This window comes from Cricetulus griseus, chromosome 8 (genome assembly GCF_003668045.3).
Source record: "Cricetulus griseus strain 17A/GY chromosome 8, alternate assembly CriGri-PICRH-1.0, whole genome shotgun sequence".
Classification (NCBI taxonomy): Eukaryota; Metazoa; Chordata; class Mammalia; order Rodentia; family Cricetidae; genus Cricetulus; species Cricetulus griseus.
Window position 1 is genome coordinate 46,686,363 of NC_048601.1, and position 23,966 is coordinate 46,710,328.

General features: G+C 42.9%; 1 protein-coding gene across 1 annotated transcript; it reads right to left on the bottom strand.

Annotated features, from left to right (window-relative positions):
• Positions 1-1,302: 1,302 nt before the first annotated feature.
• On the bottom strand, positions 1,303-23,463 carry Arl6ip5 (ADP ribosylation factor like GTPase 6 interacting protein 5). Its single transcript, XM_027428942.2, has 3 exons — positions 23,227-23,463; positions 5,693-5,910; positions 1,303-2,228 (listed from the first exon to the last, which is right to left on the bottom strand). Exons 1-3 carry the CDS (start codon positions 23,400-23,402, stop codon positions 2,056-2,058), a joined length of 567 nt encoding a protein of 188 aa, XP_027284743.1. The 5' UTR covers positions 23,403-23,463; the 3' UTR covers positions 1,303-2,055.
• Between the last annotated feature and the right edge of the window lie 503 nt (positions 23,464-23,966).

Consider the following 23,966-nt stretch of genomic DNA (forward strand, 5'->3'; position numbering starts at 1 on the left):
TTTAAATGTATATAAAATCCATGGCACGTTTAAAAGATCCTGCCAGACTTCAGTTGTTTGTCTAGCGTCAAATAAATACCTATTAAGGTTTTATTAAACAGCTTTCAAAACACAAGGTGGATGTTTTAGCTGTGTGGTGTGATTTTAAGTTTTTCTAGGCTACCACCAAGTTTCCTAGATATTTAATAACGTTCAGTGGACGTGCATTGTCTAAAGTTTCACTAAAACGCTTTTGATAAATTTTATTCTTTTTATGTGATTGATGCTATAGATTCTAAACCCTATCTGAAGCTCTGAGCTAAAGATAAGGCTTCAGATTGCCTGGGACTAAAACACAAAACATCAAAGCTGCCAAAATGGCTGTGGATTATTTAGAACACACAGAGGGACTCTTTGGAAAGACTATACCAGTTCTCTTTCCAATGAGAGGAAAACCTAAATGTTTTCTATTTTACCTGTAAAGTCACTAAACTGGCAAACACCCATTTCTCATAATCTATTTCTAAATATATGAGCAATAAAGGGATGAATGCAATGAAATACATATGCTCACACCATTCCAACTCTAATGTCTATTTTTAAAGTGAACGGCTGCTACAGTTGCTGCCTGCAACTTTATGAGGTACAGGAGCTCTTTAAACTCTTTTGGCATGGCCCTCTAGGGGAGCTTTGCACGTTCAAAAGATCAACTGCTGTTGTCCTCTCTGAGCTCCTAAGGAATTAATAAAACACACACTCATTTCTTTCTTTCCAAATGCTCTCATCTATTTAAAAACCAAACAACCTCGGCTGGAGGTAGCTTGGTGATTAAGAGCACTTCCTGCTCTTCCAGAGGGCCTCAGTTCAGTTCCCAAAACCCATGACAAGTAGCTCATGGCCCCCTGTATCTCCAGTTCCAGGGGTCCAATGTCCTCTTCTGGCCTCTGTGGGCACTCTCTCTCTCTCTCTCTGTCTCTGTCTCTGTCTCTGTCTCTCTCTCTCTCTCTCTCTCTCTCTCACACACACACACACTCACACACGCATAAAATAATAAAAATAAATCTGTAAAATATCTAAACAAAAGCTGATTGGTGGTTGTGCATGCCTTTAATCCCAGCACTAGGGAGGCAGAGGCAGATAGATCTCTGTGAGTTCGAGGCCAGCTTAGTCTACAAAGCTAGTTATAGAACAGCCAAGACTATACAGAGAAACCCTGCCTGGAAAAACCAACCCCCTCCCCCAAATAAAACCCCACCAAAATACCTAAACAATGGAAACATTATCTTGGACACCTTTTATTCGTTGTAGTAACAAAACCATATCTTATGAACAGAACTCAAGTTTTATTTTATTTATTTATTTTTTAGCAAGTCAAGAATAACAGAAGTTATAGAGTTGTAACTACCCCCCACCCTCACCCCAGGAGGATGACATTTAATTCGCAAGAAATACCTTCTGGTGAAAGCATATCGCTACCCTTTTAAAAATTTTACAAAATTTTAACAAAACATTGTTCTAAATAGCTACGTTCATATTCGTAAACAAAATATAAACAACTGGCTGATCCAGTTTCCAATGCACATCAAACAGGCGCCAAAGGGATAGAAATCACCTCTGATTTTAAAACAACAAAGATAATACCACTAAACTAACATATCCAACACATCATAGTCATAGAGGACTTTGGAGCAGATGTCAGACAGGGTTAGAAACAGACGGACACACGGCATCCTGTACTTTAACCGACTTTTCGCTTACTCAGTGTTGCCTCCCGATTCCAAAATGACTGTTCCCCTACATTGGTACTGTTGCTGTCCAACCCGAAATTCTTTTTCAAAAACATACTGGAAACTTCAGATATAACAGGAGATTGGGTCTGTATTTCCTCGGTTTCTGAGGCCTCCCTTGGGTCATAGCGAAGATCTTGACAGGTGGGCCTGTGCATGCATGATGCCGTGGGTAGTTGGGTGGTAAGAAGTGCACCTTCTATTTCAAAACCACAGACAGAAAACGGGTCTGAACAAGGGGAAAGTGCAACTGGGTTCCTGCTGCGGCCCCATCACCAGGCTAGAAGATTTACTCCCTGGCTTTGCTGATGTAGTCAGCCAATTTGGTGATGCTCTCTTCCTGCTGTTCCAAGGCATCCAGGATAATGCCCATTGGCGTCTTCTTCAACCCTATTCCCTCCATCTTATTTTCCAGCTTGTTTTTGAGGTTTCGAAGTCTCAGGGATGCATGGATGAACATCACTGGAAGAAATGATAGCATCAAAGCAAGAATTCCCTTTACATTTTTTAATTACGCAAAAATAAAACTACTGCTGTTTTTTAATTATGTATATGTATGTCTGTGTCTGTGCGTTTATGCACATGAGTGCCGGTGTCTGCAGAGGCCAAAGCATCAGGTCCTCATGGAGCTGGGGTTATAGGTGGTTGTGAGCTACCCAGTCCTCACTTGTTGTCAATGGAATCATTTTTCTGGCCCCATTTTTTTTTTAATTTTTAAAAATTGCATCTATCTATCTATCTATCTATCTATCTATCTATCTATCTATCTATCTCAAGGAACTGTGGAAGTAAAAGGACAACTCCTTCCACCATATGGGTGTGGAGAACCAAAGTGGTGCTCTTGAGCATTGAGCCATTTCTCCAGCTCAAGAGTTCCCCTTTTCACATCAACATGATAACTCTTTTTCACTCCTCACACACTCCTTTTAGCTGTTAGGTCTGCTCGCCTCGCTGATCCAGGCCTTCAGATAGATGGGTTACATAGACTTAAAGCTACTTGTCAAGCTACACACATTGCTTTGTGAGTGGAAGAAAACACGTAGTCCCTTGGAAGAGCTCTGATCTGGCCACGACATACTTTCTTCCCCACTGAAATTCCCACCTTGCATATGTTATTTAAACAACATGATATTCAACATACTTGTCTACCAGTGTGATTCTAACCTGAACATGAATCCACTTACCCAAAATTTCCCAGGAAGGACTTTTGCATTCTGGGTTTACCTGTACTTTGTTCTCTGAATTCCAGAATGCAGGTAAACCCCGCTTTAAGGTGCCTCCATAGAGGCATGTTTTCTTTTCTTTTTTTTTTTAGATTTTATTTATTTCTTTATCATGAGTACAGTGTCCTGTCCACGTGAATCCCTGCAGGCCAGAAGAGGGCAGCAGTTCTCATTTCAGATGGTTATGAGCCATCATGTGGTTGCTAGGATTTGAACTCAGGACCTCTGGAAGACCAGCTAGTGTTCTTAACCACTGAGCCATTTCTCCAGCCCCAGAGGCATGTTTTCTAAAGTATCATCAAGAATGACCTGACATTGTTTACTATGAAACAGACTCCATGGTCCCTCCTTGTGGACCTCTTGTCCCAAGACCTTAAGGGACTGGGCTAGAGAATCTGTATTTTAAGACACTCTATGTGATCTATAACAGCTGTTTTTTGTTTTGTTTTCCCCCATATATGTACCCAAATAGCCTATGAAATAGGGCTGGGGAGTTGATGGCTCAGCAGGTAAAGGCACCTGCCTCCAAGCCTGGGGACCGAGTTTGATTCCCAGGAATCATATGGTGGAAGGAATTGTCCTCTTACCAACACAGATTCTTGAGAAAGATAGATGATAGATAGATAGATAGATGACTGATGGATAGATAGATAGATAGATAGATAGATAGATAGATAGATGCATTTTTTAAAAAATAAACAAAAAGTAAAACCAGGAAAATGACTCAATGGACAATGTGTCGGGACTGGAGTTTGGGTCTCTAGGACCAATATAAAAGCCAGGAAGCATGGCAGCCAGCCTGTAATCCCAGCACTTAGAAGGCAGAAACAGGATCCTAAGGACAAACAGGCTAGATAGAATAGCTGATTGTTTCATCAAGAGACCCTGCCTCAAATAAAGTGGAGAGCAGTGGAGGAAGATTCCTGCTGTCAACTCTGGGTTTGCATGCTCACCCTTACACATGGGAAAATACAAGTATGCCTCTGCATACACACATGCCCTACATAGTAAATATATAAATAACAAGAATCTACTATAGGCAAATTCCCACACTCCTCTATGCATAATTGAGAGGAAGACTAGAGGCTCCTAGCCTACTCTGACACAAGCAACCCACAAAATCAAGCTCTCCAAAGGCTATGGCTCAGAAAGACACATTTTTATAAAGTATCTGGACAGATGGGCCTCGTGTATCTGAGCTTGAGGATAACTGATATTAATTTCCGTGTCTTAGAGATGGGTGAACAAAGCTCACTTAGGATCACACTCCGGTTTCCTGTGAATCTGGAGAAAAACTGAGGCTCCTGATTCTGTGATGTATTTCATTACTCTGACTGTCTCGGGCTTGTAGGCAGAAAGGGGACAACACTTAACAAGCAGTGTATTTAAGCGGAATGGTACCGGTGCTAACATCCAGTATAGCAAGGAAAATCTGCGGAAATTTTCCCGAAGTTTGAATTTACTGGTTGAAATAGTGTGTGTTTTTGAATATTAGTTTAAGATGTGTTATATTCATTTATGCTGTGTAATATTTGTTTAATGATGCAAAGATGTGTTGTATTCTTTCATGTTGCATTTGTTTAACTCTGTAAAGCTGTGTTACTTTGCCTGGCTAAAACACCCGATTAGTCTAATCAAGAGCTGAATAGCCAATAGCTAGGCAGGAGAGAGAAATAGGCAGGGCTGGCATGCAAAGAGAATAAATAGGAGGAGAAATCTAGAGAAGGGGGTTGGAGCAAGAAAAGGAAAAGGAGAGGAAGATGCCATGGGCCAGCCACACAACCACACTGCCAGCCACAGGGTAAAAAGCCCAGAGGCAAAATGTGGTTAAAAAGAAACAGGATAATTTAAGTTACAAAAGCTGGCTGGAAACAAGCCAAGCTAAGGCCAGGCATTCATAAGTAAGAATAAGTCTCCATGTATTTATTTGGGAGCTGGGTGGTGGGCCCCCAAAGAGAAAAACAAAACAAAACAAAACTACAAGTGTGTGCTACAAGTGTGTGCTACAAGCTCACTACAAGTGAGCTCAATCTGATAAGATCTCAAATAAGCAAATGATTTTATTTACTAGAACAGATGTACAGGTGAAACATTTTCAGATGTAAAGGGACACTTTCTTGCCACCAGCTACTCTAGCATTCCAGCCAGATTTGGGCTGCTGAGACTGGAATTGAATCTTTATTTCATTTCATACTGTTTGTGGTCTTAGAAAATAAGCTATTTAGAAAACATATAGTGCACCAGGATCATAGTATTCTGTGTTTATACTGTGGTCCAGTTATTTTTCATATATATATATATGAAAAATATAAATATATATAGTGTGTGAGTGTTTTACTCATACGTAGGTATGTATGCATACCACAGGCATGCCTGGTGCCTGCAGAGATCAGAAGGCATCAGATCTCCCACAACTAGAGTTATGGTTAGGTGTGAGCCATCATGCAGATACCATGCAGGCTGTAGCAGTTCTTGTTATGTGACTGGGATTTGTATTTGTTTTGTTTATTGATATCTCTCTATAAGTGCACATATTGCAAGTGCCCAAATGTATTTGTGGAATAAGCAACTATGAGGCTTTCATGTGCTTTTTAGAAGATTCTGATACTGTACTAAATATACCTCTTGGTATATCTAGTACACTGGCCAACTATGTCTACATTTATTGTAATGAAGTGAGAAAGAGAAAACAGGTTTACTTACACAGCAAAGGAAAAGTGATGCCAAACACGAAGACCATGACACCCCCAAACATGGATATGAGGAAGTAGCTAGCCAACATGACCACCATCACAAAAGCTGTGGGGTACTGCTTCTTCATCCGTCGGAGGATGTCTTTATTGTGTGCTGCCCACACGAACCCTGTGAATACCAGCACCACAATGATTCCTCCAAGGATCATGTTGAAGGGGCTCAGAAACCTGTGATGTGGGAACAAAGAAAGACTGGCTCAGTATCAGATACAGCTTGGGGGGAGAAGGGTAGAGGAGGAGTGAAACCCATTGAGTACTTACTAAGTACTTTGTCAACACCAGAACTTTAAAGCCATTAACCTATGAAGTAGACAGGACTGACTGATTCTAAATAGAGAAACAGCCTTAGTAGTTAGAAAACAGTGTCACATATAGCCAGTCTTGTTGACTCACACAATCCTAGTACTTGGGAGGCTGAGGCAGGAGGATCATGAATTCAAGGCTAGCTTCAGCCACATAGCAAGACACAAACAAACAAATAACAAGATGACAACAACAAAACCCAAAACCAAAACAGAAGGTTAAAAAAAGGAGGGAAGAAGAGATGATCAATAACAACAAAGAAAATGGTGAAACTAAGTCTTGCTAACACAGCTTACTAGAGCACCACAATTTGAACACCACACCTTCTTATAGATGTGCTGGGCACTACCACACACCAGTTGTTTGTTGTTTCATTTGCTTTTTAGGACTAAGTATTTCAGTCTTAATGGGGATGATGGATGAATGAACTCATCTATCCATGGTGGATAAATGTAGGGTAGAGGTTATACAATGGCCTCCATTGAGCAAGACCCTGTCTACAGTCACATTTCTGTTTGAATTGTACAGTGTTTATTTGAATCCTTGTGGGAAAAAAAAACACAAAACAAACAACAGCAAAAACCCAGTATGCAATTCACAGGTTAACTTGCTTCTCCTGGAATAAGAGAATTCAATCACCTTGGATCCATCTTCCATTGTGCAACCAGCAGCTGGAATAACTTCTCCTTGAGGGAACAAAAGGCTTCTATAGAGAGCCAGTCTTCCCTATCCACTACTGCTTCCTTGACATGGAAGCCTAAAGCAAGCTGCCACTAGACTTTGTTTTTCTAATAAATGATCCAAATCACTGTCTGACATAATCTAATCATTCTGTCCCACAGAAACACTGGTGTCTATGATCTCTGACACAGAAAGCCCTCGATTGATCTTTCCAGAGGCCCCAATTATCCTTGTCATAGGTTGTCAACTAAGAATTCCAAATGTAGCCAACTTGTACAGCCACTTTGGAAATCAGTATGGCGACTCCTCAAGAAAATGGGAATCAGTCTACCACAAGATCCAGCAATTCCACTCCTAGGCATATACCCAAAAGAAGCACATTCATACAACAAAGACATCTGTTCAACAATGTTCATAGCAGCACTATTTGTAATAGCCAGAAACTGGAAGCAGCCTAGATGCCCCTCAATCAAAGAATGGGTAGAGAAAATGTGGTACATTTACACAATGGAGTACTACTCAGTGGAAAAAAAAAAATGGAATCTTGAAATTTGCAAGAAAATGGATAGAACTTGAAGAAACCATTCTGAGTGAGGTAACCCAATCACAAAAAGACAAACATGATATGTACTCACTCATATGTGGATTTTAGACATAGAGTAAGGGATTACCAGCCTACAATCCACACTGCCAGAGAAACTAGTAAACAAGGAGGACCCTAAAAGAGACAAACTTTGTCCCCTGGAGAAGTGGAAAGGGTCATGATCCCCTGAGCAAATTGAGAGCATGGGAAGAGGGGGGAGGGAGCTACGAGAATGAGAAGGGAAGAAAAGGAAGGAAATGTTGAGTCAGGTGTAGATTAGAAGAAAGGATATGTGATAGGTGTTACGAGCTACGCCCCCTTTCCCCATTGTTGTCACTTAGGATAGTGTATATACCTAGTTAGGGATAGCTTCCTATTGTTTATGGTTGGGATAGGAAGGAGGTATTCAGGCTTGGACACCTCTTTCAGATGACTTTAGGGTTTAGTTAAAATCGACATAGTTAAGATGTGACATAAGCAGATTGTTGTATCTTCTTATATTTCACCTTTATGATTGTTAATTTTGGATACTTTACACTGTTAAGTTTTAATCCTCTTTTAGACTAAAAGGGGAATTGTAGGGGAAGCTGTAGCCACGCCTGCTTAGGGGCTGGCTAAAAGTGTGCCTGACCATGCCTGCGAGGACGTGGTCAGGGTAATGTAGAGTGAGAGGCGGTCAGGTGGCTGGTCACTTTTGGTTTCACTTTTCGGCTTGCTGTACAGACTGCTGCCGCGCTGGCTGGCTAGGTTGCTCTCTAAGTAAGGCTTTTTCCCTATTAAATACCCTTGTATTTCTACCTGGCTCCGTATTGGTAAAAACCACATTAGATAGGCAGGGTTTTTAGTTGTGGGGGTGGTAGGGGAGGAAGGGAGGGAGAAGGGAACTGGGATTGTCATGTAATTCAATCTTGTTGTAATTCAAAGAAAAAAAAAAGAAAAAAAAAAGAATTCCAAATGTAGAGCCTCTAAATTCACTGGTCCACGAGACAAAGGTCTTCATCATGGGACAGCCATCACTAACTCTGGCTAATGCAGAAAACACTACGAAGAAGTATTTGACTACAAGTATTTTATGAATGAAAAGGACCCAGCATTGTAATTTTCTGCCTTCCTATCTTCTTCTTCTTCTTCTTCCTCTTCTTCTTCTTCTTTTTTTTTTTGAGACAATCTCACTATATAGCCTGATATTGTGGTTTGAATGAGAATGACTCCCATAGGCTCATGTGTTTGAATACTTGGTTCCTAATTATTGGAACTGACTGGGAAGGATTCAGAAGTATGGCCTTGTTGGAGGAGGTATGTCAGTAGGAAGTAGGCTTTGAGATTTCAAAAAAACTCAAGCCATTCCTAGTGTGCCTCCTCTGCTTCCTGTTTGCCAAACCAAATATGAGCTCTCAGCTGTTCCTCCTGCCATGCCTTTGCTTCATCACCATGGATTCTATTCCTTTGAAACTGTAAGCCCAATGAAATAATTTCCTTTATAAGTTGCCTTCATCATGGTGTTTTTATAAAAGTTACAGAAAAGTATCTAAGATACCCAGGCTGGCCTTGAACCCATCCATGATCCCCCACCCTCCCCACCCCTGCCTCAGCCTTCCAAGTACTGTAATTACAGATGTGTACCACCATTTCCAGCTGAAAATCTCTTTATAGTTAGCTCTGATTTTGCCCACTGAAGCACAAACTATTTTGAGTAGAAAGTGAGATCCTGCCTTTAAAACAAACAAGTGAGGCAGTAGGGGAGTGATCAAGGAGAGAATTAAACAACAATGAGAGTAGTGTGATAGGGTTTAAACATGGCCTATAACACTCGTGGATGATGTTCTGGGACCAATTGCTCTTCTGGGCCAGTCTCACTTCAGAACATGGCCACTTTAACCTCCAAGCAAAACTGTTACCTTCTCAGGAAAGGTGAAACCTAACAAGCCCCAGTTACAAAATATGGGTGCCAACTTAGGATGATGGCCATGCTGAGCCACTTCTGACTCAGGGCAAGACCATTACTGCCTCAAAGCCAGGCTGTTGCTAACCACAATAAGCTCAAACTCCAATTACTCCAGAACACTGTGACATTGAAATACTGCCCAACTGCCTGCATGGAAATTCTCCTTCCAGCATAAAAAGCAGCTCCTTGGAATGGCTGCGTGCAGACGGGCTCTCTCTACTGCCTTTCCCTCTGTGGATGTACCACAGTGTATCTAGTGAACTGTTGTTTCTTCCTGCTTTTGTCTTCAAAGGATCCATTCCCACCAGTGCCATCCCTGGTAGGAGAATGGCAGTTGCCTATTTCACTCAAAAGCCTTCAAAACACTGAGACCTTTCAAGCTTGAGAATACAAAGGTAATAAATAAAATTGCCAAGACTGATACATGCCATGCTGGTGTTATTTATATGAGAAACTGTTAGGAATAATCTATGTGACCAACAATTTACTAGACTGGGATACATACAGCTATGTTTGAAAAGCTATGATAACACATTCCCTCTGCTAGACAGAATTATCATATCCTGTATGTGACATAACCCTGAAACAGAAATGTCTATAATTTACATTTCATTTTTTCTCCCTTTTTCTTTCTTTTCTACTCTCTCTTTCTTTTATTGAGATGGGTGGGTCTCATGTAATCCCACCATAGTGTCAAACTTAATGTGCAGATGAAGATGGCCTAAACTCCTGATCCTCCTGCCTCTACCTCCCAAGTCCTGGAACACAGATGTGGGCCACCATGACCATTTTATGTGGTGCTGGGGATCAAACCCAGGGCTTCATGAATGTTAAGCAAGGATTCTACCAACTAAGCTATAACCCCAGATCTCTCTCTCTCTCTCTCTCTCTCTCTCTCTCTCTCTCTCTCTCTCTCACTGTGTGTGTGTGTGTGTGTGTGTGTGTGTGTGTGTGCTACTGGGTATTGAGGTCAGGGCCTTATGCATGGTAGGCAAGTGTTCTATGATTAGGCTATATCCTCACACTGTTGGTTTTGTTTTATCTTGCTTGTTTGTTTTTTTGAGGTTTGGGGTCTTAGCATCTCACCAAGTTGCCCAGGCTAGCCTTGAACTCTGTCTTCCTACCCTGGCTTCCCTAGTAGCTGGGATTACAGATCTGTACTACCAGATCTGGCTTATCATTTGCATATTATTTTCTAATCAAAATTAAAATAACTACACAAAGAAAGAAAAATATAAAAACATGAAATCAGCTGCTTCTCAGTCTGCAGCCCAGGACTGAGTTCTCTTAGCATCTAATAACATTACTGGGACTTGAGTTCACATGACCTTGAGTTTTTTCCTTCTTTACCTCAACCATGGCTTCCTGCTGTCTGTACTTTGTGTGCCAGTTTGTACCATCTGACCTCCTCCAAGTTCTCAACACCAAGCTCACAGGCTGTTCTGCCTCGTTCACTCTCCCTCCTTCCCTCCTAGTTCTAAGTCACCCAGAGTGACTCAGCCTCTGTTATTTATTATTATTTTAGTTTATGTTTTCATCTGGGTTATTGTCTCCTGATGTAACCTCTGATTTGATTTTTGTTTGTTATTGGAAACAGGGTCTCATATAGCACAGGTTAGCTGGAGTTTAATGTATAGCTGAGGATGATCCTAAGTTTCTAATCCTCCTGCCTCAAACTCCCAAGAGATGGGGTTAAGAGCACATGACACCATGCCCCAATACCTAATCTGAGAAAGACAAAAGTTTTACATGCTGGAAGAAAGACAGAATCAGGAAATGCAAAAAGTACACCCTCTTGAATAAGCCTTAGATAGACTTGCTTTAGAGGTCTAGAAACTTTCACAGATGAACAAAATCATTTTCCTAGTACCAAAACAGAGAGAACGTCTGGGAGGAATTTGACCAAAAGACTTCAGTAGTCACAGTGGGTAGGGGCATCAGGGATTGCTTCTCTCTCTTTCTTTCTCTCATTGGCTCATCTTCCTTTCTTCATTCTTTTGTGTGTATGTATTTTTGTGGCAGGGTCTTGCTACATAACCTAGCTGGCCTTGAATTCATGGCAACCCTTCTGCCTTGGCCTTCCATGGCTGGGATTACAGGCATGGCCCACCAGTCCGAGCATTTGTTTTTGTATTTCTCAATTACCTTATGCTACTTGAATAACTAACAATACCTGGCATTTTGAAATAAGAAACAAATATCCTCAGGAAGCAATTCTTTTAATATAGGATCCACTCAAATGTTCCTGGGCTGTAAAGCATAGACTAAAATTAACAGAAAGAACTAGAACAGAGGGCCAGGAAATAGCATGCTTGCTACACAAACATGAGGAAATGAGCTTGGTCCCCAGTACCCACAAAAAAGGCTAGGTGTGGAGGTGTGCACTTGCAGTCCTAGCACTGGGGAGGTAGACATAGGAAGATCCCTGGGATGCAATGACCTGAATATGTTTGGCAAGGCCCAGGTCTCAGCGAGAGACCTTGTCTCAAACACAAGGTGAATGGTGGGAAGAGAGAGACTAGGATAAAAGGCTGAAACTGAAGAAAACTCTTGCAAACTAAACTGCAAAGGGGAGCTTGTCAGTCCACAGCAAAGTACCAAAGATTTTTCTAGAATACTCACTAAAATAATAATTTATGCAACCTATAATAAAATTCCCATAAAGTTTGTTTTCTATTTTTAATTTGGACAAGTAAAGTGGATATCTGAACTGAATGTCTAAATAAAGCCTGGGAGGAAGAAGAATGGAAAACTCAGGGCTGATTCAAGCAATTCCACATTTGCTGTTCACCTGTTCCTGTAGCTCAGGCTCAAGGGAAAAGAAGCAAGGGTTTCTATAGAACTGCTTTTAGCTGGTTTTAGCTTGCAACATGCCTAGCCACAAACTATAATTAGAAAGCAGTCCAGCTCCAAGCTGAGTGGGTTTAGTTGGGGGAGAACAAAGTTACTGGGAGGAGAAATTATTTTCTCCCATATTCTGAGTAAGTGCAATTCCATTCTGAAAATCAGAAAATTAGTGCCGTGAAGATGCCCGGTAGCCACTTATACGTGTAACAAAATGACACACAGGCCCACATGAAACACACACACACACACACACACACACACACACACACACACGACACCAGACTGACTGCATTTTTCTGATGAGTGTAAGAATCTGGGAAGCAGTTGTTGTCTGAGATGCCAATGGTTGGGCTGTTAGTCACACCAGTCAAGATAAAATTCAGGAGCTTTTTGAAGGGTGGTTTCCATAAACATGACACTCATCTTTCATGAGGCTCTAAGGGTGCAGTTTATTACTGGTTTGCCATGAATAATAAGCAGGAAGGAAAAGAGAGAGAAAGCACTAGAAGACGATAGAGGAGTGAAGATGGGGAGACAGAATATTTGATGTTCTGTTCTTTGTAGAACACATTCTAATTATGCAAGTTAAAAATATTAAGTCTGTTTTCAATTTTGAGATAAACATACTCATATAAATTACCCCATTCTACTAATTAATAAACCTTCTCCTGTAGTGGATTTGTTCTTGGTAGTAAAAACATTCAGAATGCCTCTGTGAATTTCTGAAGCCTTCTCGAAGAATGAACCAATGCAATCCCACTATGCAGTATGAGAGAAAACTGAGATCCAAAGAAGTGAAAATGCATAGCCTTGGGATTTGGGGGAGGACGGGTAGCAGGTTTGGGGTTCACAATATAACCTTCCTGTGTGGGTAAGCACCTTATGCTGTCAAGGCCTTAACCCTTGCATCCCAATCTGCTCTATTCTTCCACTTGATGTCAACAACTAAGGAATCTCTCCACAAGGTTATTTCTCTCTAAGAGAAGGTGGCAGAGGCTGAGGGGTATCTCAGTGGCAGAGCACTTGCCCAGTGTGTGTATGTGGAGGGGGGAAGGGAGAGAGAGGTCTGAAGGAAGGTGACTTTGTGGTGAAATGTGCCCCAGACTTGCCACTGTGACTGCTGACCAGATCTGCAGAGTCAGCACAAACTGACTGCGGGAAGGAGGAAGAATCCCACCGAATCACAGTGTTCTAGGGCTGGGAGGGTCTTGAAAACCCCCTGAATTCACGAAGAAACCAGCCAAGGAGTCCAGGCAGTCAGTCAATGTGTCCAAGGCCACCAACTGCAGAGTTATGAGTGCAACTAACTAAAGCAGAGGATTTAGAGCTGGTGAGGAACATTCGGTGGATTCTGTCACACCAAGCAGAAGCCACAAGACAGACAAGTGCTTCCTAGGCAGAAACAGCCTCACACCACTGACTTCTGTGTTTGAAGCTGTTTGAAGAGCGGTTCCAGAGGAGCCTGACTCACAGGGAAGAGGAGCAGAGGGCCTGTGTACTCATGGGGCACGTCTCTAAGAAGCTGAGGTTTTCCTGTGGTCTTTACACAGCCAGGGGCTCATGACAATTACAAACATACCCACCCATGTTCCTCTCATGGCCCTTATGAAACCAGAACTCTTTTACCCATCCTACAAGGCCTACCGGCCTCTGTGGCTCAGGCTACTGCACATATTTGTACTAGGAATGGGTACCTGAGACAGGGAGCTTGGCTGCAGGGTGAGATCCGTGCTCTACTCACCAACCTCAGCATTTGGCTTAGTCTGCATCTACTAAAGGGCACCTTTGGTACCTGGCATGCAGCAGCCTTCCCTGCCAGCTTCCTGGTGCCATGTTCTGTTTCTGCACTTATGCCCAGGCTTCTGGCAGTTGTTAGAGCTCACCCTGCTTCCTGGAGCCCGATTTGCTCCTTCTTTAAAGTTCGGTTCAGCAGCCTTTTCTCAGTCTCCCTGAACAGCACATAGCACCATATGTGAGTGCTGAACACAGAACACTCCATAAGGAACGGAGATGTCACATTTTTGGCCCCAGCACCTACCACGGCACATTTGATAAATGTGTCAATGAAAGAAAACAAGTATGAGATTTGTGCATTTTCATACCATTTCATTAAATTCAGTGTATTTCTGTGGCCATCAATTTAAAGGGCATGGGATTAACATAGACAAGCCACTAGTATTCCTATTGTATACTAGAGAGGACAGGGAAATAGTTCCAGACTTTGTTTCTTCACAGAGCTTGTTAAGGGACAAGTGAGAAAAGCACTGGGGAAAAGCTCATGCTACTACATGATGGACAAGATGAGTGGACAAGGAAGAAAGGCAGTGGGCTTTCTGCAAGGCACCTCTGCAGGCTGTGTGACCAGCACAGGCTGAAGTACAGCAGGGACAAAGGAGGGGGATTGGTATACCACTGACCTATGCTTTGAGGGTGCTTTTTGCTTCCTGTGATCCTACCCTAAGAGTGTTCAATGGCTGTTTTGGTTTCCCAACATGGCTTCTGTCCTGGCAAGCACTATTTGTGTTTTTCCTCCTTGATTTTAAAAATTACATGTATTTATTTACTGTGTACACTCACCATGGTGCTGATGTGGAGGTCAGGAGATGACATTGAAGAGTCAGCTCTCTCCTTCCTCCCAGATATCCGACTTAGGCTATTAGGTTTGTCTGCAAGTGCCAGGACCACTGAGCAATCTTGCCAGCATGCAAGAACTATATCTGACTGTAAAGTGTAACTATGGGCTTTAGACACAAATTAGTCTTCAGTGTACGTGACCATCATCTCCTGGATCCAAGGATCGCCAGGGTAATGGAGACTTCAAAAAGTTTAGATGGGACAAAGGGAAGTGTAGGTGGCATAGGAGCCTGTCTACTTTGTCACAGAAGGTCAAAGTAACATAACCTTGGGATTTCTTAACTTACTGAATTGGCAAGGCCCACAGAATTCACTGCATCCTGTATACTTTGCACCATTGAACTTAGCATTCTTCACCAACAGTTCATGCAGTTGGCATCTCAATGTATTCCTAGCAAGACATACTTTGCTAGCCTCTTGTTTGACATTTACTGAGCCGCTTGCTTATTTATTACTATCTTTATTATTTATGTGTATGCATATTTGTGTGCACATGTATGCATACATGGAGGTCAAAGGTTGACATCAAGTGTCTTCCCCCATTTCTCTCTCTCTCTCTCTCTCTCTCTCTCTCTCTCTCTCTCTCTCTCTCTCTCTCTCCTTGGTTTTTCGAGACAGGGTTTCTCTGCAGTCCTGGCTGTCCTGGAGCTCGCTTTACAGGCTGGCCTCTAACCTTATAGATCTGTCTGCCTCTGCCTCCCAAGTGCTGGGATTAAAGACATACACCACCACAGCCTGGCTTCAATCTTATTTTTTGAGACAAGATATCTTACTGACCATTGAAATGACCAGCAGGCTCCAAGGATCCTCCTGTCTCAGCCTCCCCAGGCTGTTTTACTTTCTGTGGTTGCTAGGGTTCCAAACTCAAGGTTCCCACTGCAAGCACTTCATCCACTGAGCCATTCCCCACACCCAGGACTGGTAAGTTGACTTTTAATAGAAAATCAGTTGGACCTGAGTTAGAAACCCAACTCTAATCCTCCTCTCAGTGTCATAGAACTCTAGGCTGTAGTGAGTCCTTTTAAACTTTTTATTTTGGAGAGCTTTCATTGCCTACAGTGTTAGAGAGAATGGCATAATGATGCTCATATACTCATCGCTGCCTCGCTCATGCTCCTTCCCAGCCATGGCTGGGGACTTTTGGAAGAGTTAGAAGACACTTGCTTGTTAGCAAACTGGATCTCCTGAGTGCTTTTAGTGGTGTACTATTAGGCAAGGAAAGCTTGAGAATTATCGAGCTATTGTCACATGGCAAGGGAGAGAAGTTGGATTTGACACATGCTAATAAGATTGGTGACACTGAGTTTGTTCCCCCCCCCCCATAGGAGTGTTTTATTTACTGCTCACTAACCTCCAACCTACACATCAAATCAGTGGGCTACTAATCCGCTTAGCAGAAGGAGCAACCAAAATGCTGTTTTCTACAGTAAATGGCCTTTCTGCCTGCCAGTGAGTGAATGCTTATGGAAGGGAAGGCCCAGACATGTGCCTGTCATCGCAAGGACCTAAAATCCTATCTATTTACAGTAAATGGCTGCTGAGTGGGAGCCAAACTGCAGGTTTTATCTCTGATCAGAAGCTGCAAAAGCTTTGCCTGAACAGAGGCTACAGCAAGGGTAAGCCTTCTAAAGATGAATGATAAAGGATAAAACCCACCAGTCCTAAAGGGAAATAATATAATACACTATGATATATAATGATACAATCCCAACATTGTTCAGAGTTCTGTAGCCCTAAATTGATTCACAACTCCAACTTCTAAGAGACAGGGCCAGGAGTTCAGACTACACACATTTTTTTTTCACCAACTACTTGACAGAGACAGGATGGGAAATTATTTCTTTTAATAAAAAGCACAGGATGGTGACAAAGAGAAGCCAGGAAGCACAAGTGACATACATGATGCCAAGGATATTTAATGAGAGCTAATTTTGCCTGCAGGGGATAGAACCCACGGCCTTGTGCATGCAAAACTTGCTTTCTTACTACATCCCCAGTTCAGATGAAGGATCTCTGGATTAAACTCTGAATGGTGACAGATCTCTTAAAGGTCTGCACACAGGAAAAACTCAAGACCCATTAGAAGAAGACTCCATGCACCTGCACTGTCTTCCCTGGATGAAGTGTACCTAAAGAAGCGTGGTGGGGCGGGCAGCAGGTGGGGATGTTCTGGGAGGATGGGGCAGGTGGGGATGTTGTATGCCTCGCTGTATCCTCCGGGCTGCAGCTAGGCACCCAGCTTAATATTTGTCCAACTGAGAAGTGATGTGAGTTGTGAGTGAATATTATCAGAACGTAATAACCATTCCCCTACCAACATAATAGTGTTTCACCTATTCCCAACACTGGAGAATTTTCTAAGTGGAATTTTGTTTTGGAAAGACCATGTAAATCAGTTGGGAAAGACATGTGCCTATATAGTTGTATATTTCTTTCTTCTTCTTTTTTGTTTTGTTTTGTTTTCTCTGTGTAGCCCTGTCTGTCTTGGAACTCGACCAGGCTAGGCTCAAACTCAGAGAGCCTCCTCCCAAGTGCTGGGATTAAAGGCATGAGCCACCACCGCCCAACTGAGGTTGTGTACTTCTGTAGACTTGGTTGCCTTGTATAAAAATTCTGACCTTTTCAGCATTGTCTTATTACCCCTCTAGACCTTGAACTCCATGAAGGAATCATAACGTCTTACTCTCCACTTCCTCCCAGGAGTATCGAAAGGTTGTAAATGCTTCTCACTCTGAGGGGTGAATGAATGAAATGGCACAAGAATGAAGTAACACAGGGATCCCATTGTAAGACTGCTGACTCCAGCTAATCTTTTTAAAAAATAATTTATTTTTTCTTATTTTATGTACATTGGTGTTTTGTCTTTGTGAGGAGGTCAGGTCTTGGAGTTACAGACAGTTGTTAGCTGCCTTGTGGGTGCTGGCAATTGAACCTGGGTCCTCTGGAAGAGCAGCCAGTACTCTTAACAGCTGAGCCATTTGTCCAGCCCCAGACTCTAATCTTAACTCATAAACAGACTACAATTTATTGTATTTGTAAATGACTATGAAAAGAATTACTAGTCATTTCCATTTCATATTATTTTTAGCATTAATTACACTAATAGTATAAAAATAGTTTAAAAAAAGAAACAAATCTTTAAGTAAACTAACCTGCCAGCATAAACTTACAAACACAAACAGGGTGAGTATACAAGTAAAACAGGGACGGGCTTGTGAAGGGTTCACTGATAAATGGCAACAGATAGTCTGAAAAAAACTCCAAAAATCTTTTGTCTTATGGTCTACCTTTCACAATAAATACAACAGCAACAAACCCTAATATGACCAGGTTTACCTCATCAAAGCCAGGTGAAAGGACAGTAGCTACAAGGAAGCAAGAACTTAAAAATGCACCTCAAGGGCTATTTAGAGGCCAGCAGGGGGTGGACCCAGATGTCAAGCCTTTTCTTCCCACAAATGTTTAAATATATCCCCATGCACAGCACCCAGGATTTTCTTATTTCTTAGCTCTTTCTTCCCTCACCAGCTTGGCAACCCGTTCTTTCTCCTTGTAGCATTTTAAAAGCACAAACAGTGTGAGCATTCTTAACACCAGATGCTGACAGCATATGCCTTTGGCATGTCCAGAACCATACATCTTTTGAAAAGAATTACCCTAATACTATTATTCAAGTCTATAATTACTAGCCTTCTAGAAACTTCTTACCTGACAAGCCAGCAGCATAAAGTAGCAGCTGTTGATCCCACCCTCTTTTAACACTTCCACAGGCCAAACCATCAGGACTCAGGGTGACTCCTGCCAAGAAAGCCTGGGCTCATTCACCTAGTGACACCTCTCTGTGTTAAGGGGGAGGGGGAGATGTGTGCCTGTGCTTTGCAGGCAAGAGGAAGCATTTACAAGTTGCAAATACTGAGTGTAGCTGATGACTTTGAGGCCACACGGGAAAACAGAAAACGTAAGTTCTGGTGTCAGGAAGGAATAAGGTAACTTAGCATAGCAATAAAAATCTAATTTTCAAATATTCAGTTAAATCCAATTAAGCAGGAACTTTAGCAAATTTACCACGTGGTTTGATTGAAAAGCTATTCCACCTGCTAGTAATCAACCCAGCTACTATTAGGAGTTTGGGTTCCAATTAGCTGCATGACCTCAAGCCTTCATGCTTCCAAATGTGTGGTCACCCAACAGGATTACTAGCTCTCATTCAGATTTGGGGTATACATATTGCAATTACTTGAGGAGTCAAAGAAGGAGGGGAATCAATAGATTCCTGAAATCCTGATTAAAATATAGAGCCAAGAGGTCGGAAACAGTTCAGAGGGTCTTTGAATAGATTTTTTTCAGTTCATATCTGTAGGCATTCCATCAAGCACTCAGAAATCCTCACCCACAGCCAGAGTGTATCATAGGCAGGGTACTAAGGTTTCAAATGTAATCAACTGTTGCCTGTGTTTTCTACTTTGAACAACAAAAAAAAGCAAAGATTTCTGTGGTGCTTTGAATAAGAATGACCCCTATAGGCTCATATATTTGAATGCTTAGTTACCAGGGAGTGGAAATCTTTGAAAAGATTAGAAGGATTAGAAAGTTGACCTTGTTGGAGGAAATATGTCACTGGGGGTGGACTTTGAGGCATCAAAAGCCCATGCCAGGCCCAGTCTCTGTATCTCTGTCTCTTCCACCCTCCCCTCTTCCGTCTGTTAGCCTGTGGGTCAGATGCAGTTCTCAGCTAGTGCTCCAGAACCATGCATGCCCCATGCCCCCATCATGATGATAATGGACTAAGCCTCTGAAATTGTAATCGAGCCCCCAATTAAATGGTTTCTTTCATAAGAGTTGCCTTGGTCATGGTGACTCTTCACAGCAATAGAACATTGGCTAAGATAACTTCAGTTAATGAGTGTGATGTAAACATACTATCTTAATGCATTTATGGCTCCTGTAGTGGACAGGAAGATGGTTTCTGGTCTTTGATCTTAGATGTCTTTCTTTTCTTCTGTACATGTATACACAAAAGACTTGGGTAACAGGAAAGCTACAAGGACTGACATGGGATCCAGTTAACACTGGCAATGAGATTGAGACAATATTTCTCCATGAGTCTTGCAGAAGTGGGAGAATGGATAAGGGCTAGACTTTGGCTGTGGAAATCACCGGTCTAAAGATGCGGGGGCGGGGGTTTCTAAGCTGTCTAGTTGGCAACACTAACAGTGATAAGAAAGAAGGAACATTTCATGCAGCAAAACTGAGAAGCCTGGCACAAAACAAAAAGCAAGCAAGCAAGCAAGCAAAAAACCCAAAGGGGGTGGGAGGAGAAATAGAGAGCAGGAGAAGGATGATGGGCAAAGAAGAGAGGAGAAAGAAGACATGGGAGAAGAGGAAAAGAAAAGGAAGGAAGATGAAGGCAGAGGAGGAGAGAGAAGCAGAGGAGGAGGAAGGAGAGGAACAGCAGCAGCTACAAGCTCACAGGACCTGAGATACACAGAGTACCTACCACACGGAAGTCATGACCTGAATAAAGCCGTGGTTTCAGGATGAAGACCAAACTTCCTCCTTCTCCTCCTCTTCTTTTGGAGATAAAGTTTTGTGACCCAGCATCATACTCACTATTTAACTCAGGCTGGCCTCAAGCTCACTATCTCCTGCCTCATCCTCTCTATTACTGGGCTAAAAAATGTGTACCACCATGTCTGGCCTGAAGACCTAACTTCTGACTCCCAAGTCCTTCTTGACCAGGACCCAGTCTGGATCTCTGTCTCTATCTTACTTCTCTTAATCTCCACCTAGGGCCAGTGCTTCCTAGTGCTTCTGGAGTTACATCACATCCTCCAATATTCCCTCTCTTTATGCCGAAATCTGGAAAAGCCAGCCCTTGTCTGTCCTCAGCCAAGCAAACTCAAAACACTAAAGGACCTCAAGAGCCATTCATTGTCCCCAGGGGGGCCTCCTGGCCACAGGGATGGAATCACTGAACGGTTTTCACCCTAGGTAATATGCCTTATTTGCACATTTCATCATGAGAAACTATCACCCACTAGCAGACGACCTTGATAAGCAGCTTCCAGCAGTGTCCGCACCCACCCATCCACTGCAGTATCCAAAGAGGACAGGGACAGTGTTGTTCAGAATAGGGAATGTTCCGGAATCGGCCAAGCTCCCTGATCCCAAAGGTATTGGATTTCTTCCACCTTTCAGTCACTATAATTCTAAACCTCCTGACTCCTAGGGAAGATGCCACAGTAGTTAAGGGGACAAAGCCCAGGTCTGTGGTTGTAAGTAAGTCATTCAACTTCACTGAGCATCTGGTTTAATAATAGTTTAGTTATGGAGATGTGTGACACAATGCAGGAAAATACTTAGCACACACAGTACTTCGAGAAGTATTTAGCACAGAACTCTCAATAAATGTTTATTATTAATTATAAAGAAAGAAAATAAGAAATTGTGGGGAAAGCTAGAAAGTGTTTAGAGATGCATAGGGAAAAACAACAACAACAACAAAGGATACATGCCCAAATTAATGCTGGAGTATAAAGAAAGTTTCATGTTTTGCACGTACTCATGTTTTTGAAAACAACTGCTGGAGAGTCCCACACTGTAGCCCTGGCTGGCCTGAGACTCATGGCATTCCTCTTGCCTCAGCCTCTTGAGTGCTAGGTATGAGCCACAGTACCTTGCCTGTCTCTTTCCAGATCTATAATAACAATAACAGTTACTTTTTCTCTTTCTCTGTCAAAGATGCCATTAACAATTGAGACTTCTATGTGGGATGGGAATGATAAGGGTTAAGACTCCCAGACTGCCTGTTTTAGTGGCCTGAGACCATGATGAAAGAGCCATATTTAGTTAAAGAGCTGGCTATGAAAAAATGGATACTAGGAAGACCACAAGGTGGCCAGAGCTTGTGGGCACAGACTTCTTTTGGGGGAGGGGGATTTTTTTCCTTTTATATTTGATTGGTCTCTGTCAAATCTTTCTATTTAAGATAAGAAAATTCTCCCATAACTACATACACACAAAAGAGGAAGAAAAGAAAATGAAAGTAAATACATATATGTAGACCCATTATTAGTTATTTTGTTTTAAAGGTATTATTTCATGTAGTTTTTCTCTAGGAAGAAGCACAGACTTAGGGGCAGGTTTAGGGACAACTACCTCAAGGCCTTCTTACCCTGACTAAAGGTTCCTCAGCTGCCAGCTTAGCAGAATTCACCAGTGTGGCCACCCCTAGAGTTGGCAGTTCCCCTAGTCACACACACAGCAATGATCCCACACGTAGCTTGCATTTGGGAACTGGCGCCCACTCTGAACCACACCCGTATGGTGAATTCTGCCAGTCTCCTCTGTGCTGTGCGACTTTGCTCCTTTTGAGGTTCAGCAAATACCAAGTGTCCCTGGGCCAGAATTCAAGTCTGATTCATCTTGGTCTGCTCGGCACTTGGCATGGGGTCTGGTGCCCAGAGGTAATGCAGGAAATAAAGCCAACTAACCTCAGGCTAATTTAAGGCAGCACCTTTTCCCTCACCCCTTCAATGCCCTCCACTCCTTTTCGTTTTCCTGGCAGCTTTCTTTCTCTTTGGGTCTGTTCTGAAAGACAGCCCTTACTTAGACAAGGACTTCTTGGTAAAGCCTTTTCTTTAAATCCAGGTAAGAGATAATAAACAAGATGGTAAATAGAACCACTTATTTTGTAAAAGGTGGGAGAATCATTTTTAAAGGGTAAACCTCAAGGAAGGACGACTTCTAAGGAAACAGGTGTGGAAATGTGTACGTGAGTGTGCCCGAATGCCCACATATAACCTTAATTAACACAAGGTACTTCTTCTTAACAATCAAGCATTGAAAAGGGCTTTCAAATATGGATAAGACCCCAGGCTAAGGAGCAAAGCTAAAATGACCATGTCTGGCAACTTCTGGGGGGAAAAAAATGTCATGGGCCTCGTACCCAGAGTCACCTCACACGGGAAGATGCGCCACCCGGAGATGCGCACCCTCTTGAGCCCAGACTCAGCTCTCATGTACAGTGTTGCCAACATTAGGCAGAGGAGCCACTTAACCACCGCCCAAGGTCCACACCCTGTCACTCCAGGCTTCTCTAGGCAGCCCCAGGACAAGGTTACAACACCACATTTTTCTTATTTTTAAAACACCCAGCGTGCTACAAAACATCTGACAGGCACCTGACCTCAGCACGGGAGAGTGGGGAGGGGGAAACTTTTATTGCCCCAAGTTCTCAGCGCTCCCCTCACCTGTTCCCCGCCAGGGTCCTTGTCAAGTCTCAGGCTCTAGAGCAGAGAGAGACCGGGGACCCCAGGCAGATGCGGCCTCTCCCTGAGAACAAGTTTCCTTCCACTGGCCTGGCCACTTCCCGAGAGCGTAGGGCAGGCGCTCTGCGTGGACCTAGTCTTGCATCTCATGGTCTTGTCCCCGAAATCCCTACGTCCCGACCGCGGGCAGGTGCTCCGGGCGGGCGGGAGACCCCACTTACCCCACGACTGAAATCATCATGGCAGCCACCACCAGGTAGTTGGTCTGGTAATAGAGCAGATTGCTCACTACACGGTTGTTCCATTTGGAAATGTCCTTGAAGTCAGGCCGGGCGAAGCGATCAGAGCCCGGAAAGAAATCGTCCCAGGCACGGAGCGGGGCGAGAGCCACGTCCATGTTCCTCCGTTTAGCTTGCTTCGACTCCGGAATCTGGAGGCGGCGGCAGCGGCAACCCAGTAGAGTGAAAGATGACAGCGGCTCCTTTGGATTGGCTCTGAGGTTAGAGCACCGCAGGGCCCAGGAAATTAGGTTCGGGCGGGTGAGTTTGTCTGCGTGTGATTGGTTGGAAGTGGTTAGTGACAGAAAACCGGGGCCTTCTACTGAGCAAAGGACCAAATGTAGAACAGAGAACTGACAGAAAGTAACCAGCGGAAATCCCCTGCCTAAAAGTGGTGTCAATTCTCTCCAGCAGTTTGAATATAAACCATCTCCTTTTAGAAACCTTTTTGTCAGCCTTGGAGCGAGAAAAAGGCAGCTGTTCGGATGTCAATCTAAGTGGAATGACGACCTCAGTGCTACTTGACGTCCAGTATTGCTAAGCTCCTCACATATGCATGCAATTTTCATGAATCACTTTGTGTGAAATCAGACTGGAAAAACGGGAGTGAGGGTTGAACGGCTGATTGTGGCTTCACCTTTTTCTTTGCTCTCCATTTCTGTTGTCTTGGGACAAATATTACT

Coding starts and splice junctions, on each gene's coding strand:
- Arl6ip5 (XM_027428942.2), bottom strand. CDS start 23,402: ATGGACGTGGCTCTCGCCCCGCTCCGTGCCTGGGACGATTTCTTTCCG. Junction 5,911..23,226: donor ATGATGATTTCAGTCGTGGG/GTAAGTGGGGTC, acceptor CCCACATCACAG/GTTTCTGAGCCCCTTCAACA. Junction 2,229..5,692: donor CATCACTTTTCCTTTGCTGT/GTAAGTAAACCT, acceptor CATTTCTTCCAG/TGATGTTCATCCATGCATCC.